Source organism: Hypanus sabinus, chromosome 18, assembly GCF_030144855.1.
Source record: "Hypanus sabinus isolate sHypSab1 chromosome 18, sHypSab1.hap1, whole genome shotgun sequence".
Classification (NCBI taxonomy): Eukaryota; Metazoa; Chordata; class Chondrichthyes; order Myliobatiformes; family Dasyatidae; genus Hypanus; species Hypanus sabinus.
The window spans coordinates 35749001-35767431 of record NC_082723.1 but is presented as its reverse complement, the minus strand read 5'-3'; the positions used below and the strand labels follow the sequence as shown (position 1 = coordinate 35767431).

At 44.7% G+C, this 18431-nt stretch overlaps 1 protein-coding gene across 4 annotated transcripts in view; it reads right to left on the bottom strand.

Moving 5' to 3' along the window:
* Nucleotides 1–18431, bottom strand: part of LOC132407480 (endophilin-B2-like) — a 111071-nt gene that overhangs the window by 17499 nt on the left and 75141 nt on the right. For 2 of the 4 annotated variants that reach the window (XM_059994075.1, XM_059994076.1), the window contains exons 4-6: nucleotides 17927–18060; nucleotides 9382–9474; nucleotides 7134–7196 (exon numbers count right to left, since the gene is read on the bottom strand). In XM_059994075.1, coding sequence (XP_059850058.1) covers nucleotides 7134–7196; nucleotides 9382–9474; nucleotides 17927–18060 — 290 coding nt within the window. The remainder of the gene's footprint in view (nucleotides 1–7133; nucleotides 7197–9381; nucleotides 9475–17926; nucleotides 18061–18431) is intronic. The other 2 variants (XM_059994078.1, XM_059994079.1) reach the window with 1 other exon arrangement.

Below are 18431 nucleotides of genomic sequence, written 5' to 3'. Positions count from 1 at the left end.
ATCTTCTCCTATTCCTCACATACCCTACTCACATACCTGACTCCAATCTTTTACTACAAAGCATGACCAATCAACTTCACTAGCTAACTCCCTCTCAATGGAGTGGTGACAGTACCAGCAGGTTTTAATCACTATCTTGATCATATATCCCAAGAATGACCCCAGATAAATAAAGATGAATTCTCCTGGTTAGAACAGATTAAATGAGACCTGATCTTCACCTTCCCCCCTACTTTGTCAACTTTCAGATGACAGGAGGAAGATTTCAAACAAGGCAGGGGAAGAGAGGAAAGGCTGGGGTAATTCAAACATCACTCATTGTACTGGTGACGTGGAGTTCAGAAAGCTGAATGTTGGATTTCCACAGAGCCAGCCCAGGTGGGCCTTCATATTGGTAACATGAGATTCAGAACTATGTCTGAGGTTCAAAAATTAGACACAATCCAAGTCAAAAGTTGGTACTAAAAGCCAAAGTCACATTTGCTCCCTCCTGCCTCATTTATGGAGAGGATCTGCCTTTTTCCTAGAAGTGAAAAGTCCTTTCCCCCCTTCTCTTTGGAGGTGAACGGCGAAATTCCCACATCCCTGGGAAGACGATCCCCCAAAGCCCATTCATCTTAGGGTCATTGTGGTGTTTACATTCTTCCCACCCACCCCAGTTCTCTGAAACTTCTCACACTCCATTTACCTAGAGATAGGTCCTTCTATTTTGACCCCTCACCACTTCCATCACATCATTTCCAGGCAAAATTCCCCTGCCTCCACCTATCCCTCTCCCCTCCCCTAGACCCTGTACCGTTCCCCCAGAGATGGTCAGATTCCCCAAAATGACCACAATCTCCCCCTTCCCGAATGGATCAAATATCCTTCCTTAAATAGTGGAATGCATAGATTATAACCAGCTTTTAATTCAGTAGCTCAGACCTAATGATCCACAATCAATCATCAGAAGTTGGAGGAAAGAAGCTGGACTGATTTTGGGTAGATTTGGAACAGAATATAGTGCGTTCAGCAACACAGAAATACCCCACAGCTGGGGAAACACATGCTGTGAACCAGTAGAGATGGAGAAATTTTCATGTGCACCTCCCCCAGGACAGGACCGGACAGGACTCCAGACAGATGGAGAGCACCGCACCAGAGAAGGAGATAGGAAACACAAGGATGCTGACTTTGTTGAAGAATTGCTGTTCAAGGAATCCCACTTGGAAATTTGTCAGATTTTAGTCAATGGGCAACTTTGAGACGTTCTGTGTGGAGTTCTACAATACGTTTTCTTTTCTTCCAGTGATGTAGGCTTTAACTGGTTCAGTTAAATTTCAAGTTTAATTTGCCTTAAGACTACTACATCAAAAAAAAAATCAGGAAACAAAAATCGTCAGCTTCAATGATTAAATATAAAATTATATTAACTAATTGCAAATAGAAGTACGCTATAAAATGGGACACGTACATAAATATTTGGAGGATAGCATCATCTACAATGCCAATAACAAGCATTTACAGTATATTGTGCCTTTAACATGATAAAAGATCCTAAGGTACTCCAAAGGTATGAAATCAAGCAATATAAAACATTTCTCCTTAATGATTTAGCACCTTATTCCCCCAGGTCTGTGAGATTAGCTCCACTTATTATTCTTATAAAATGTAATGCCCCAGATTAAAAATTCTTCTTCACATTTTACAATTTCTCTAAGGGCTTGGTTCTGAAACCTACTCCAGCCCTCAGTTCTGTATACTTTCAGAGCCAGCCTCCTATTGATCCCATGTGCCTTTTGCTCTGCTGTCTTCAAGCATCAACACCCACAAGCCCTGGGATTTCCTTGTATTAACCATCTTTCACCTTAGTACCCTACAGGAATCTTCCCTAAAGCAACCACTCCGTCAAGTGTGCTTTCCCAGTCGTCTTCTTTGGTGAAGTCTCCAATTTTCTCTGATTGCACATCTCTGGAACACCTCAGCATCTTTTCTTGTGTTAAAGGCTGAATATAAATGTAAATTAATACAAGACAGCAGTGTAGGAAACTGAGGAACTCCAGTGAAGAGTTACTCTAATGAGCAGAATTGTCAGAAAGCCTTTCTCTGTTATTCAGTGGCACTGCTTGCTTTCCCTCCATTGACACACACTTCAAAAGACTCAAGACAAATCCAACTTCCCTCAGAATGATCATGGGGTTAGCAGCAGATCAATCTACACTGAAGGGGGTGAATGCTGGAGGGTACAATTAGTGTCACTTATTACATACCCTCTGAAAAGAATAAAAAAAATGACTGAATAGGACACAGCAAGTTCCAATATTCATTCTGTGATAGAGTAGGTAGTGGCAGCTGAAGATTATAATAGAACAAAGCTGGGGAAGCAAATTGCAGGTTCACCACCAGATTGCAAACTCTGGTTGTGCTGCCTTTTATACTGAATTTCTTTCAATGTTCAGCAGTTGTGTGTAAATTTGTCAGTTGAGGTGGATAAATGGGATTTTAGACAGGTCAAAGACAGAGGTGGGTATGTAATAAATATGGTATTGGATTGGTGATGCTTTTTAATCAGAACAGACTCATTGTTAAACACTGGAGAATGAGGAAAATGCACAGATCTCGAAGGGAATGAGTGGATGAGGGAGAATGGTTGAATCCACACACATTATGGGACTTGGGAAAAGTACAGAAGTGCGGCTGACAGCTAACCTCCCAGATGAAAGTGATCACTCAGTTGGATTAAGCCATGACTTCGGGGTGGTCAACCTGATTCACGCACAGACCTTCTCACTCGTGCCTGAGCTCCCTCTCAGACCAGCTGAGCATCATTTTGACATAGGAGTACTCAATTAACCTAGACAATTCCATCCATAGACATATCCTGCTCCATCAGCAGCAGAGACACACCACAAGTGAGGACACCATGGTGACCAGTTAAAAGGAAGAGGCCATGGGTACCCTCGATGTTGACTGAGTTTCGGGCCCAGACATGGCAGGCAGAATTTAATGATAACCCCAGTGTGCCTCCAGATGGTGGGAGTGACTAAGCACTACGATCCACGTGATGAAGGTACTGCTACAGAGCTGCCGGCGTGGCAGTAATAAGGGGTCACTGATGCATTTCCGAGTCGGGATAGTCCGTGATTTGATCGCATTCCCACGAGCATAGTGCAACCTAGGCAAGTTCCTGTATTGCATTCTGCAGATCGTGCAGAGCAGCAAGCAAGCGTTCACAGCGAAGAAATGGATGCCAGTCAAGCCACTGGTCATCAATTGAAAAGTTTCCAGTGGGTGATACCCACCTCCTGCCCTCTCTCGTACCCTCTCTGTGACGACTATCACTTGGAAGAAGCAGAGCCCCAGCAAGGACAAACGTGCACTTTCTGCCCAATCCCATCATTGGCTCACCTTGCCAACCTACCATCATTCTACCCTATGAGCCTCCGGAAGAGATGCTCCATACTTCCTGGCCAAGAAAGATCTCCCACTTCGCCCTACTCCTACAGTGTCATCAAGAGGACATTGCCACAATCAAGAGGAAACATTGGAAATGGATTGAGCACGTGATGAGAAGAGAGGCCAACCCCATCATCAAGATAGCACTTCACTGGACTGCTGAAGGGGGGAGGAAACGCGGGAGACCACAGACAACTTGCTGCCATACCGTAGAGGCATAAATGAGGACCCTCAACCATTCCTGGGGCACAATAGAGAAGATGGCCAAGGACAGACAGAGATGAAGAACCATCATTGCTGCCCTAAATGCCAGCAGGCAAGCAACCATGATTGGCTTAGTAGCACGCTCGCCAAGGAAGTGCTAACTGCTGGCTGGATTCATTAGAAGTGGCAAGAGTTGAACATACTTGACATTGCCCACAATAATTTACCGGCGTGTCCATGGAAAACTAGAAGTGATGACCATACAACTTTTGTAAAGTCCCACCTTCACACTGAAGATGCTGATCCCCATATTCTGTGATGCTACCATCATGGCGTAGATGCAAAACAGCAGAATGGATTTCCATCTGAAACATTAACTTTGTTTCTCTTCCTGCGAAGACTGATCTGCTGAGTATTTCCGGAATTGTCTGTGTTTATTTTAGACAAATGTAGCAACTCAAATCTAGGTATCCATAGAAACACAAGAGTCCAAAGCTTGTGGCTTTGCGCTCAGCATGTTCTTGCTTGGCCACTACCATGAAGGCAGGGGACCAAAAGCATTCAAATCACAACAAAAGCACAGGGTTGGAAATCTGAATTAAAAGCAGAGAATGCTGTAAATACGCAGCAAGTCAGGCAGCATCTGTGCAGAGGGAACCAGAGTTAACAGTTCAGGCGCAAGTGAAGGTGACTCTGGTTGCTAGACAACATTGCTAAGTGGTCTCTCTCGGGTAGAGTGCTGGATGCGACCATTTTCAATTACAATAATAATTTTCACTTCATACAGCTACCTGTAAGGAGTCTGGTGCTCCGTTTTCCTCCCACATACCGTCATCGTAAATTGTCCTGAGATTAGGTTAGGGTTAAATCAAAGGTTGCTGGGTAGCATGGCTCGAAAGACCAGAAGGTCTTGTTCTGTGCTGTATCTCAATAAATAATAAAAGTACCTGCAGAAGTGGGGATCACTGCACAATGGTCAATCTCATTCTCAGCTCTTCAGATAACGAAGTAAACTATATCTGCATGCAGTAAGAGCTGAGCAACGTGTCGGTCCAGGCTGATAACTGGGAAGTGACGTACAATCACACAAAGGCCATGGAAAATGAGACAGAGTCCAGTCATCCTCCCTCGACATTCATGGGCGTAACGTCACCGAATTCTTGATCATTAATATCCTAAAGCGAAAGTTCACTTCTTCAGATGCAAAAACAAGGATAATTTAGAGGCAAGACATTTTGTTTGAACGATTCACACTCCTGACCACCCAGAAGTCTTGACACCATCCACAATGAAGTGTCCTTCACTTGCCTGAATGAAACACCTGATATTTTTATTGGTTTCCTTTGGTCACCCCGTACGGAGACGCAGAGATAAACCTTACCTGCGTGCCATCCAGGTAGATGAAGCCATTTGACGTAGAGTAGTTTAAAAAAACATAGTATAGGATGCACTGTTGCAGCTACAGAGAAATTGCAGTGCAGATGAACAAATAAAGTCCAAGGGCTGTGGTGAGGTAGACTGGGAAATCAAAAATTCATCTTTAGCATATGACAAGTTCTTTCAAGGGTTTGATAACAACCTGGGAAAACAAGGACAGCAAGAAAGTGGAAACTTTCAAGCTATCGCCAAGTTGCACACTACCCTGACTTGGGACTATGTTAACAATCCCCTGCCATCCTTGGGTCGGGTCTCGGTACTGGAGCTCCCTACCCAGCAGCATCGTGGGTGCACTTTCACTGCTCCAGTTTTCACAGCGCCGCCCGCACCTTCTCGAGGGCAGCAAGCGATTGGTTAACAATCCTGCCAATGATACCCACGGCCTGAAAGTGATGTTGCCATCAGACTAGTCAATCATGATGGGAAATAAGAGTGTGACCTCAATCCAGTTGTGGCATGTATAAAGGGGGTTGATAACTGAGTTAAGGACTTCAGGAGGATGGTGCACATCTAATCTCTCCATGAAGAATCAGTTTCATGGAGAATTCAGAAACAGCATCTACACTCAGCCATTTAGCATCGACACCCTGAAGCCAGTTACTGAACGAAGAGGAAGGCAGGCCATCTAAACTCAGTCTGCACGGGAAGGAATGAAAACAACAGGGTAAAGTGTTCCACAATACCACAGCATCTCTGCTCTTGCAGATTAGCTTGCAGGAGAATCCCCTCCTGTTCCACTATGCTTGTAGGACAGTGTTAGATCGAACAGAGCTTAGGTATTGTGTCAGACAAATTTAATACAAGCCCAATGTTAATTAAAACTCCCCCACCACTTCCAATAGGATCCAAGAAATAATAGGGGTTCATCACAAGATGGCACTGACAAATATTACACTGTAGTTTTTAAATATCAGTTAAAGAATACTGAATCAATGCCATAGAGCTCAAGAGCTGATCTCATTTTAAACTGATGGTGTTGAAATGTAATGAAGCTTATACTCAGAACAAGATCCCTGCACAGAGACGTTCATTTGGCCTAATAAGTCTACACAAGGTTTCATTCATTCTTCATTATGTGATGTGTCGTAAGGCGTGGGTGATCGTGGTCTTGACTGTGATTGTTCTTGGCAAATTTTCCTACAGAAGTGGGTTCCCATTGCCTTCTTCTGGGCAGTGTCTTTACAAGACAGGTAACCCCAGCCATTGTCAATACTCTCAGAGATCGCGTGCCTGGTGTCAGTGGTCGCATAACCAGGACTTGTGATGTGCACCAGCTGCTCGTATGACCATGGCTCCATGTGACCTTGATCAGTGGGCTAAGCAGGAGCTACACCTTGCCCAAGGGTGACCTGAAGAAGCGTCTTACACCGTCTTTGGTAGAGACGCATCTCCACCCTGCCACCCAAGACAAGGTTTACGTATCATATTAACCCTTCCACTGCTCAACATTGCCAATATGCACATACAATTTAAACCCGTCAGTCACAGACTTCAGTGCTGTTGCATTTAACTCTTATTCCGCTAAACTGGCACAGCAGAGAGTTTCATGATTCATTCAACAAGAGAGAAGGAAGGTGGCTTTCCTATTGGCTGGGCCATTGGTATGATATTTGGAGAAGTGGATAGAAGGGGAAAGAAAAGGGGTGAGATCTGCCCTTCCTTTATTAATGTGTCTCAAATAATCTGACTGAGGCTTAGGGTTACCAAGATTCCAGGGCAGACCTGCAATCGGCAGAAATTCTAGCTTCATTTCCAGGACCCTGTCTTGAGCAACTTGCAGGAGGAAAATCTTAAGCGGTATTAAAAATACTTTGCTTAATTCTTTCTCAAGCTATAGACAGACTGGAAGTCAGGCTATTTGACCAAGGTTGGAAGAGGTGAATAGATCTGCAGGATCACATTCCAGACTAGGCAATCTGATTGCAGCTTTAAAATTTGTTACTTTAAGAGGCCTTGTAAAAAGGGTCACCAATCCTCATATCATACATTATAGGAGAGAGAGAGAGTTATAAAATAATAATTGGAGGTTGAATTTTGAGTCTCCAGCGATGTCTTACCGCAGATGCACTGGCCGACAGCACATAATTACGAGGCCTGGTCTCCTGAAAATCAGGTGTCGCCTACAAGGCGGGAAGAGAATTTACAGAAAAATACATGCATATCTAGATGTGCTTTAACAGCAAGGCCACTTCAAACTTGAAAACGGCGCTGGTTCCAAACCAAAACCAAGATCAGACTCAGAGATGTGTGGAGGAACCGGACTCAAACAGTGGGTGCGTAGCAGGTACTACTACCGGGGCATGTCCTGATCAAATCTGTGCTCAGTTTGAGAGAATAAGCCAAACAAGGTATCGAGGAGCAGCATTTGATCCAGTTGGTGTGCAACTGAGGGCTTTCTAAGAGGAATCTAGTTTCTAAAGCAGATTGTGTTGTTGAGTGGAAAATCCATGACCCTTACATATACCCAAAGCAGCCTGCAGGTCAATTTTGTACTTTAGGGCTATTGTATGCAGGACATCTTCAATTTCAGCTAATGTGACCCAAAATTTGGTACGAGGCCCAAGGACTTAGGATATGGATGACTATCAGAGTCTCCAAAGGACAGACTAATCCAAATGTAACCATATATAAGCAGATTAACTTCTAGTTAAACCAGCAGCAAATTCTAAACAATGACTAGGAGAACTATCTCACTTGCAGAGAGAGTGGCCCATCAACATCATTCGAATGCGCTTAACCCAAATTTTCCCAACAATTATATCATGGAGCATTAGGAATTTGAAAACCAAGAGCTGACGGTGAGCCTTTTACCCAGATTCAACCCCTCTGCAGGAGGAAATGAAGAAATATTAAAGGGCAGGAAAATGGCATCCATTTGAAAATAGCTTACTCTATGTCAGCTAAGATCCCCAACAGGATTAGAGCAGAGGAACATTGCACAGGGTCAGGACACGCCCAATTGGCTTCTTGAGGTCTTAGACTCCTTTATAACTATGGTTTGTAGGGATCACTGGGCTCTTTTGGAAGAGCATACGCATTGGCAAGGGCCCTAAAGATTCACGATTCCTCCTAGTAACGATTAAGTATACTAGGGGTCTATGCACGTGTACAATAAATGTCTTTCTCCATAAGGTCCAACAAATGTGGTCAAGTATTTCTTTATGGACATGTGGCTGGGTCTGGGGGAAGAATTCCTGACCCTGGCTAAAGAGTTGGGACAGAAGGGAAAAGAAAGGGAAAGAGACAAAGGGGCAACACACACAAAATGCTGGCAGAACGCAGCAGGCTAGGCAGCATCTACGGAAAAAAGTACAGTCGACGTTTCGGGCCAAAACCCTTCGGTAGGACTTCTTTCTGTAGATGCTACCTGGCCTGCTGAGCTCCTCCAGCATTTTGTGTGTTTTGCTTGGATTTCCAGCATCTACAGATTTTCTCTTGTTTGTGAAATAAACAAAAGGTCTAGAAAGGAAGGAAATGGCCATCAACAGCCAGTTAAATTCCTTTTTTCCTAATTCAACTCATGCACAATGACTTACGCAGTTTGAGAACTGTCCTCCAAATAAAACCAGCAGGAAGCATTTCCCATCTTCCTGCAACTACCCTTGCATTCCCATCTGCTCCATGCCCATGATCAATGCTGGTTACACATCCTAAGTGCCCAGAAGGCCAAAAAAAACCAATGAAAAGGAGGAGTTGTGGGGGATGTTCCATTTGTAAATTAGACTCAGTGTGAAAAGAAGATTTAATGAGTTGCAGCTCTCAACACACCTCTGCTGATCACAGCACCAAAGCCCACCTCCAGAAACATACAGTGGCTAACTCATTCACTGGTGGGAAATGCAGCTTGGACATCCCAAGCTACAGTAGCTGCTCCTGCGAAGATCCCACCAGAACAACTGCGGCTCTCAGGAACAAGCAGCGTATAGGTTTAATTCTTTTTTTTAAATCCTTCTAGACTGTTACGGAAAAATCAGACCAGAGACAGTAGCAGTTCAACCAGCAAGTACTTACTTCTCCCTCACACTGTGCAGAACACAACAGAGAAAAAAATGTTAGTCAGCAAGAACCACTGGGAACAACAATGCCGTGACACGGAATTAAAGACAGAATGTTATTGATTAATGAAAAGGGAAAAGAGATTCATGCAAATACGTTAACTCTCTGAGCATGATAGCTTCAATGAGGAGTTACAGTCTCCGGTTAGGAGTCTGGGCTTATGGCCACAGTTAAGAACATGCATGGGCTGCTGTGACACTCTGGAGAGCCAACGAATGCTTGAGATGGGTTGAAAAATGAGCCACCTACTGCTGCCTTTGCCTCAGCCGCCTTCGCTTTCTTTAACCGGGTCTTGCTGGCGTCCAGGTCCAATCGCCTGTTCTCCAAAAGTCTTCTCTCCCTCTGCATGTTTAAAAACAAAAGCAGAAAAGCATCCACGTTCTGCACCCACGTCTTTCTACCAATTCACATATTGTCACCTGGGCAACTAGTCTTGCTTCCTGGATTTCTGCTCAGTTCCAAACTAACCACCGAGCATTACAGCAACTTACTAAAGAAATGAATCATTTCTACTGTCCTGAAGTCAATTTCAGCTTTGCAACTTTGAATATGTATTTTGAAAAGCTCTTTAGTTTAGCACCTGAATCACAGTTACTGATTATAATGGCCAGTGAAAACGTTTCTGATCTGGGAGCTGAAAGAGACGATTCTGCCAGAATCCTTTCCCCTTACTCTGGGTTTTGCGAACAGTTCCCTCTGACAATGCACATAATTGTTTGTCTCCTGTCACCATTAGAATATGACCAGGATGTGAATTGGTAGAGGCACATGCCCCATTCCATAGACTCGATCAGGGTGGAAGTCAGTGAGGAAGTGCTGCACTGTTTACAGAAATCTGACCTAATCCAGCCGGGTCCCAGCCTGGGCAGCAGTGTCGGTGTGGAAGAAAGGCCTGGCGATCTTGCTACAAAAACCTACGCTACCCATGAGCTGATGCAACTCGACAGCACTCAGCAGCAATAAAACTAGGTCCTGAAGGGCTCACAATGCTCCTGAAGATGGAGCTGCTCTGGCAGGGTCTGCAGGCCATTACTTCCTACAAGGCAAAACCTAACGTCATGACTGGCTGTGATGCTTCACTCCCAGATCAGCTGAACACCTTTTATGCACGCTTTGAAAAGGAGAATAAAACTAGATCTGTGCAAATCCCTGCAGCATCAGGTGACTCTGCAATATCTATCTCGGAGGCCGATGTCAGAAGGTCTTTCACAAGTGTGAACCCTTGCAAAGTGGCAGGCCTTGATGGTGTACCTGGTAGGGCACTGAAAACCCGTGTCAAACAACTGATGGGGTGCTCAAGGACCTCTTCAATATCTCACTGCTGCAGTCGGAGTTCCCACCTGCTTCAAAAAGGGGACAATCACACCAGTGCCCAAGAAGAGGAGGGTGAGCTGCCTCCATGACTATTGCCCATTGGCATTCACACCTACTGTGATGGATTTCTTTGAAAATTTGATGATGGATAGCATCAACTTCTGCCTAAGCAAGGAGCTGGACCTGTTGCAACTTGTCTATCATTACAATAAGTCTACAGTGGATGCAAACTCACTCGCTCTCCACTCAGGTTTGGATCACCCGGACAATGGCAATAGCTCTGTCAGGCTGCTGTTTATTAACTCCAGCTCAGTGTTCAACACAATCAGACCCTCAGTTCTAATCAACAAGCTCCAAAACCTGGGCCTCTGCACCTCCCCTTGCAATCGAATCCTTGACTTCCTCACAGGGAGATGATAGTGCAAATCAGAAATAGCACCTCCTCCTCCCTGACAATCAACACTGGAGCCCACTGTTGTACTCTCTCTACACGACTGTGTGGCTCAAGCACCGTCTATAAATTTGCTGACGGCACAGCTGGTGACAGAAGGGCATACAGGAGTGAGATAGATCAGCTGGTTGAGTGGAGCCACAGTAGCAACCTTGCGCTCAAGACCAAGGAATTAAATGTGGACTTCAGGAAGGGGAAGTTCAGGGATCACACACCAGCCTTCATTTAGGGATCAGCAGTGGAAAGGGTGAGCAGTTTCAAATTCCTGGGTATCAACATCCCTGAGGATCTACCCCGGGCCCAACATATTGATGGAAATACAAAGAAGGCTACATTTCTTCAGGTGCTTGAGGTGGCTTGGCATGTCACCAAGGACTCTCGCAAGTTTCAACAGATGTACTACGACAGCATTCTCACTGGTTGGATCGCCTGATGGCGACGGAGCGGCCAACACACAGGATCCGAAAAGACTTCAGAAAGCTGTAAACTCAACCAGCTCCATCATGGATATCTTCAAAAGGGGATGCCTCAAAAAGCCCCTCACCCAGAACATGCCCTCTTCTCATTGCTGCCATTAAGGAGGAGGTACAGGTGCCTGAAGACACACACTCAACATTTTAGGAACTGCTTCTTCTCCACCCCTATCAGATTTCTGAATGGACAAAGGACCGCTCCTCAGTATGTTTTACTATCTTTTTGCACTAAATTTATTATACATATGTTCATATTGTAATTTAGTTTTAAAAAATTGTAATATACTACTGCTGCAAAACAACAAACTTCATAACGTGTCAGTGATATTAAACCTGATTCGGATTTAAATAGAACCTCCCACCCTCAACCCAGTTTCCTAGCCACTACAAACACCACTCAGTGATGCAGCTAGAAGACTCACACACAAGAGGATGACTTTACCGTAGGGGCTTGGTGACTCTGTGTTTTTGTGTCATGTGCTATGAGAAGACCAATCCAAATTTTAGCACCTGCCCCACCGCTGGCCCCCAAAATGGCTTCATTCAGTATCACTAGAAGCAGCTCACATCAGATACCTTATTCTTCTGACACCGGCTACATTTTCATCTATATTTATATTCAATGGCTGCAGTGTTGATAGATCATGAAGGTAGGGGCAGACTTTTACATCACAAACCTGTCCTTTGCTTCCTGGTGTTTGCCGATTATGTGTCACAGCTGACAAGGTAACTTCTTCAGTTTAAACTTCCCACAAACAGAGCAATAGACAGTAGGTGCAGGAGTATCGGCCCTTCTAGCCAGCACCGCCATTCACTGTGATCATGGCTGATCATACACAATCAGTATCCCATTCCTGCCCTCTCCCCATATCCCTTGACCCCGCTATCTATAAGAGCTCTATCAAACTCTCTCTTGAATGCATCCAGAGACTTGGCCTCCACTGCCTTCTGGGGCAGAGCATTCCACATATCCACCACTGCCTTCTGGGGCAGAGCATTCCACATATCCACCACTCTCTGGGTAAAAAAGTTTTTCCGCATCTTAGTTCTAAATGGCCTACCCCTTATTCTTAAACTGTGGCCTCTAGTTCTGGACTCACCCATCAGCAGGAACATGCTTCCTGCCTCCAGCGTGTCCAATCCCTTAATAATCTTATGTGTCTCAATCAGATCCCCTCTCATCCTTCTAAATTCCAGTGTGTACAACAAGCCCAGTCGCTCCAATCTTTCAACATATGACGGTCCCGCCATTACGGGAATTAACCTTGTGAACCTACGCTGCACTCCCTCAATAGCAACAATGTCCCTCCTCAAATTTGGAGACCAAAACTGCAGACAATACTTCAGGTGGGGTCTCACCAGGGCCCTGTACAGCTGAAGAAGGACCTCTTTACTCCTATACTCAATTCCTCTTGTTATAAAGGCCAGCATGCCATTAGCTTTCTTCACTGCCTGCTGTACCTGCATGCTTGCTTTCATTGACTGATGTACAAGAACACCTAGATCTAGTTGTACTTCCCCTTTTCCTAACTTCATTTAGATAGTAATCTGCCTTCCTGTTCTTGCCACCAAAGAGGATAACCTCACATTTATCCACATTAAACTGCATCTGCCATACATTTGCCCACTCACCCAACCTGTCCAAGTCACCCTGCATTCTCATAACATCTTCCTGACATTTCACACTGCCACCCAGCTTTGTGTCATCAGCAAATTTGCTAATGTTACTTTTAATCCCTTCATCTAAATCATTAATGTATATTGTAAACAGCTGCGGTCCCAGCACCGAACCTTGCGGTACCCCACTGGTCACAGCCTGCCATTCCAAAAGGGACCCGTTAATCGCTACTCTTTGTTTCCTGTCAGCCAGCCAATTTTCAATCCATGTCAGTACTCTGCCCCCAATACCATGTGCCCTAATTTGCCCACTAATCTCCTATGTGGGACTTTATCAAAAGCTTTCTGGAAGTCCAGGTAGACTACATCCACTGGCTCTCCCTTGTCCATTTTCATAGTTACATCCTCAAAAAACTCCAGAAGATTAGTCAAGCATGATTTTCCCTTCATAAATCCATGCTGACTCAGACTGATCCTTCTACTGCTATCCAAATGTGTCGTAATTTCATCTTTTATAATTGACTCCAGCATCTTTCCCACCACTGACGTCAGGCTAACCAGTCTATAATTTCCTGTTTTCTCTCTCCCTCCTTTCTTGAAAAGTGGGACAACATTAGCCACCCTCCAGTCAGCAGGAACTGTTCCTGAATCTATAGAACATTGGAAGATGATTACCAATGCGTCCACGATTTCTACAGCCACCTCTTTAAGTACCCTGGGATGCAGACCATCAGGTCCCGGGGACTTATCAGCCTTCAGACTCAACAGTCTATCCAACACCGTTTCTTGCCTAATATAAATTTCCTTCAGTTCATCCTTTACCCTAGTTCCTTTGACCACTATTACATCTGGGAGATTGTTTGTGTCTTCCCTAGTGAAGACAGATCCAAAGTACCTGTTCAACTCATCTGCCATTTCCTTGTTCCCCATAATAAATTCACCCGTTTCTGTCTTCAATGGCCCAATTTTGGTCTTAAACTATTTTTTTGCTATTCACATACCTAAAGGAGCTTTTACTACCCTTTATATTCTTGGCTAGTTTACCTTCGTACCTCATTTTTTCTTGGAGTATTGCCTTTTTTGTTATCTTCTGTTGCTCTTTAAAAGCTTCCCAATCCTCTGGTTTCCCGCTCATCGTTGCTATGTTATACTTCTCTTTTATTTTTATACTGCCCTTTACTTCCCTCGTCAGCCACGGCCGCCCCTTACTCCCCTTAGGATCTTTCTTCCTCTTTGGAATGAACCGATCCTGCACCTTCTGCATTATTCCCATTTTTGTTCCACTGTCTTCCCTGCTAGGGTATTGTTCTATTGAACTCTGGCCAGCTCCTCCCTCATAGCTCCATAGTTTCCTTTGTTCAACTGTAATACTGACACATCCGATTTTCCCTTCTCCTTCTCAAATTGTAGGTTAAAACATATCATATTATGGTCACTAGCTCCTAATGGTTCCTTTACCTCCAGGTCCCTGATCAACTCTAGTTCATTGCACAATGCTAAATCTAGAATTGCCTTCTCCCTGGTAGGCTCCAGTACAAGCTGTTCTAAGAATCCATCTCAGAGGCACTCCACAAACTCCCTTTCTTGGGGTCCAGTACCTTTCTGATTCTCCCAGTCTACCTGCATGTTGAAATCCCCCATGACAATTGTATCATTACCTTTGCGACATGCCAATTTTAACTCTTCATTCAACTTACACCCTACATCCAGACTGCTGTTTGGGGGCCTGTAGATAACTCCCATTAGGGTCTTTCTACCCTTAGAATTTCTCAGTTCTATCCATACTAACTCTACATCCCCTGATTCTATGTCCCCCCTCGCAAGGGACTGAATATCATTCCTCACCAACAGAGACACCCCACCCCCTCTGCCAGTCAGTCTCTCCTTTCGATAAGATGTATATCCTTGAATATTCATTTCCCAGGCCCTGTCCGCTTGAAGCCATGTCTCTGTTATTCCCACAACATCGTACTTGCCAATTTCCAATTGAGCCTCAAACTCATCTACTTTATTCCTTATACTTCATGCATTCATATATAATACTTTTAATTCGGTACTCCCCTCTCCTTTCATATCAATTCCTATTTCACTTGGCCATACTGTATGATCTCTTCCTGAACTTTCTACTCCATTGATTCTGTTGTCCTCTTTAACTTTTCTTATTTTCACTTTCCATTTACTCCATCCTTATATTTCCAGTTCATCCCCTCCACCCCAGTACTTAGTTTGAACACATACGTGTTGCAGTGGCAAACCTGTCTGCCAGAATGCTGGTCCCCCGTCTATTAAGGTGCAACCCGTCCCTTTTGTGAAATTCATCCCTACCCTAAAACAGATCCCAATGGTCCAAGAATGTAAATCCTTGCTTCCTGCACCAGTTCCTCAGCCACACATTCAGATCCATTATCTCTCTGTTCCTGCCCTCAGCAGCACGAGGAACTGGAAGCAAACCGGAGATAACCACCCTGGAAGTCCTGCTTTTCAGCCTTCTTCCGAGTTCTCTGAAGTCCCGCTGCAGAATGTCCTTCCTCTTCTTCCCCATGTCATTTGTGCCGACATGCACTACGACTTTCGGCTGTTCACCTTCACCCTTGAGGATGCCCTGCAATCGGTCCGTGATGTCCTGGATCCTAGCACCAGGGAGGCAACACACCATCCTTAAATCCTGCCTGTTGCCGCAGAAACCCCTTTCCGTACCTCTCACTATGGAGTCCCCTACTACCACGGCTCTTCCTGATGTCTGACTCCTCGGCTCTGCTTCTGCACCAATTTTCGGCTCGCAGACCTGTCCGCCTCTCAGACTGGCAGTATCTTCTGTCCTGACAGCTTCCAAGAAGGTGAACCTGTTTATGAGAGGTACATCCCTGGGGTCTCCTGTACTTCAAGCATCCTTTCCTGCCTCATTGTCACCCCCTTTCTCTCTTCCGGTATCCTCAGTGTAACAACCTCACTGTAGGTCCTGTCCAGAAAACGCTCGTTTTCGCAAATAAACCTGAGGCCATCCAGTTCTTTCTTCAGTGCTGCAACATGCTCCTTCAGAAGCTGAATCTGGACACACTTTCCACAGCTGTAGCAGCCGGGGGCACCATCAGTGTCCCTGACCTCCCACATCATGCACGTAGCACACTGAATCAGCTTAGCGGTCATGTCTTCACCCTCTCCAATTGTGCCTGACTTAGTCTCCTTCCTCAGCCTCCTCGCCGACGACTCTCGAGCCAAAGACTAGCACTTCTCACACCAGGCACTTCCCTCAACCAGCAGCGGTAAACCCCACCAGAGAGACAACTTACACAAAGTTATAGGGCAAAAACTCCAAAAAAAAAACATTAATCAGAGCGCCAGAAACTAGACATTCCTACAACCAAAGACCAGGCTTCACCACGAAAGATGATTCCGGGACTGAGCAAAGAAACAAGGAACTTATATAGGGCTATAAACAAGGCACAAATGATAACCAAAAACTAATAATTAGCCTATCAGGCAGGTGAGCAGGAAGGGGTTGGCATTGGCATCTTTGCCTCCCCCTGGTGGCCAGTTCAAGGGGTGGCACAACACAGCTACGGATCCCTGCCCCAACACACTCTACACATTTAACATTCATGGATTTTAATATGCTTTCAGGAGATATAGGTTTAATCACAAAGCCCTCATTTACTGTCCGTCTCCAACTACCCTCAAGAAGGTGGCAATGAGGCAACACCCTTGTTCAAGTTCTGCTTAAGGTCATTCAACCATACGCATGTATACTGCAAAACGAAACAACGTTCCTCTGGACTATGGGGCACAATGCAGTACATATAACTCACACAAATAACACACAAAATAAAATTTCCACTGGTAAATTAACAAATAATAAGATGCATTTATGTCACAAGTTAAAAAGTAAAGAGTATATATCACGTGATGAGACCTGGCTGGTGGCAGTGTGTTGAGGATAAAATGCCCTCTGGTTTTAACACACAAGCTTTTAACACAAGGAGTTTGCACGTTCTCCTCATGATTGCGTAGGTTTCCTCTGGTCTCCTCCCACACTCCAAAGACGTACTGGTTAATTGGTCACATGTTCTGTAATTGGACAGCACGGTATCGTTGGGCGGAAAGGCCTGACACCCTGCTGTACCTCTAAATGAAATAAAACTTAAAAATATACATTACACCTTTCGGTCACTCTGTTTGATCTGCCACATTGCCTATACGAGATCAGTTCTAACAGGCAACGAAAGCTCTCTCAAGCACAGCATAGTCTGGTTTTTATTACAGTTTGACACTAAGTAGGATTGAACTGTATTCTGTATGATCAGGAATCATTTCTTCACATTTAATCAAAGTTCAACATTACATTTGATCTTCGATGAACCTCGGTGCTGGATTTTTATGATCTGTGTGCACGGAGAGTTAAATCCCTTTATTCCTTTGTGCCCTCTTGCCATTGGACAGATATCCAGGATTGTCTGTCGCAGATTCGGAGTTTCCAGTGCTGAACTTCATCTGCCTTGGTTTGTCCATTCACCCTGTCACTGTGGTGTAATTTGCCTTCAACCAGGCCATCTATTCTGGCCTCTAGCTGGGGACAGGGCTCTACGCCTTCAGCTACATTTTCTCCAGGAGGAGTAGATGGTCTGAGGAAAAGGTGAGAGCAGGGGAGCTGCCCTTTGTCTATTCAGAGCTGAGAAATTAGGATTTTATTTAGAGATACAACATGGTAAAAGGCCCTTCCAGCCAAGTGACCAATTAGACTACTAACCCACACTTCTTTGGAAAGTGGGAGGAAACCGGAACACTCAGAGGAAATCTGCACGGTCACAGACAGAACGTACAACCTCTTTAAAAACATTGGTGGAATTGGAGCCGGACTGCTGGCACTGTAATTGTCTAACGTTGACCACTCTGCTGCTGTGCTGCCCCACGTCAAGGAAAAAAATGCAAAAAAACAACTCACCAATATGGTCTTCCAATCACCTTCCAGGAAATTACGGAGTGGTGTGAGGAAGTTAATCATGGAAGATTGGATGAAATCGCGATCAGCAGCTCCTAGGCGCCTCTGTGCCTCACCAACCTTGATCAGAGTGCTACCTAAGATAATGATTAACAGTGTTACATATGGAAATCTGTCCAAGCAGCCTCGGCTGGATAACGATCCCACTGATACAAAAAGAGAAGATTACTGACATGGTCTTGTACTTTAGGATTAGCAACGGAGGAAGATGGGGGGGGAGGGGGCCAAGACAGAGATAAAGAGCAGTGGGAGATTTTAATTCAGACAAGGCATGGCCATCACATTTGTGTTTTTAAATATTTGGGTGACTCATGCCTCTGGATATTGGAACATAGAACAGCACAGTGTAAGTCTTTGGCCCATGATGTCCTACTGTCCCTTCAACCTACTCCAAGATCAACATAATGTTCCCTTCCCACTTAGCCCTCCATTTTGTTTTCATCCATGT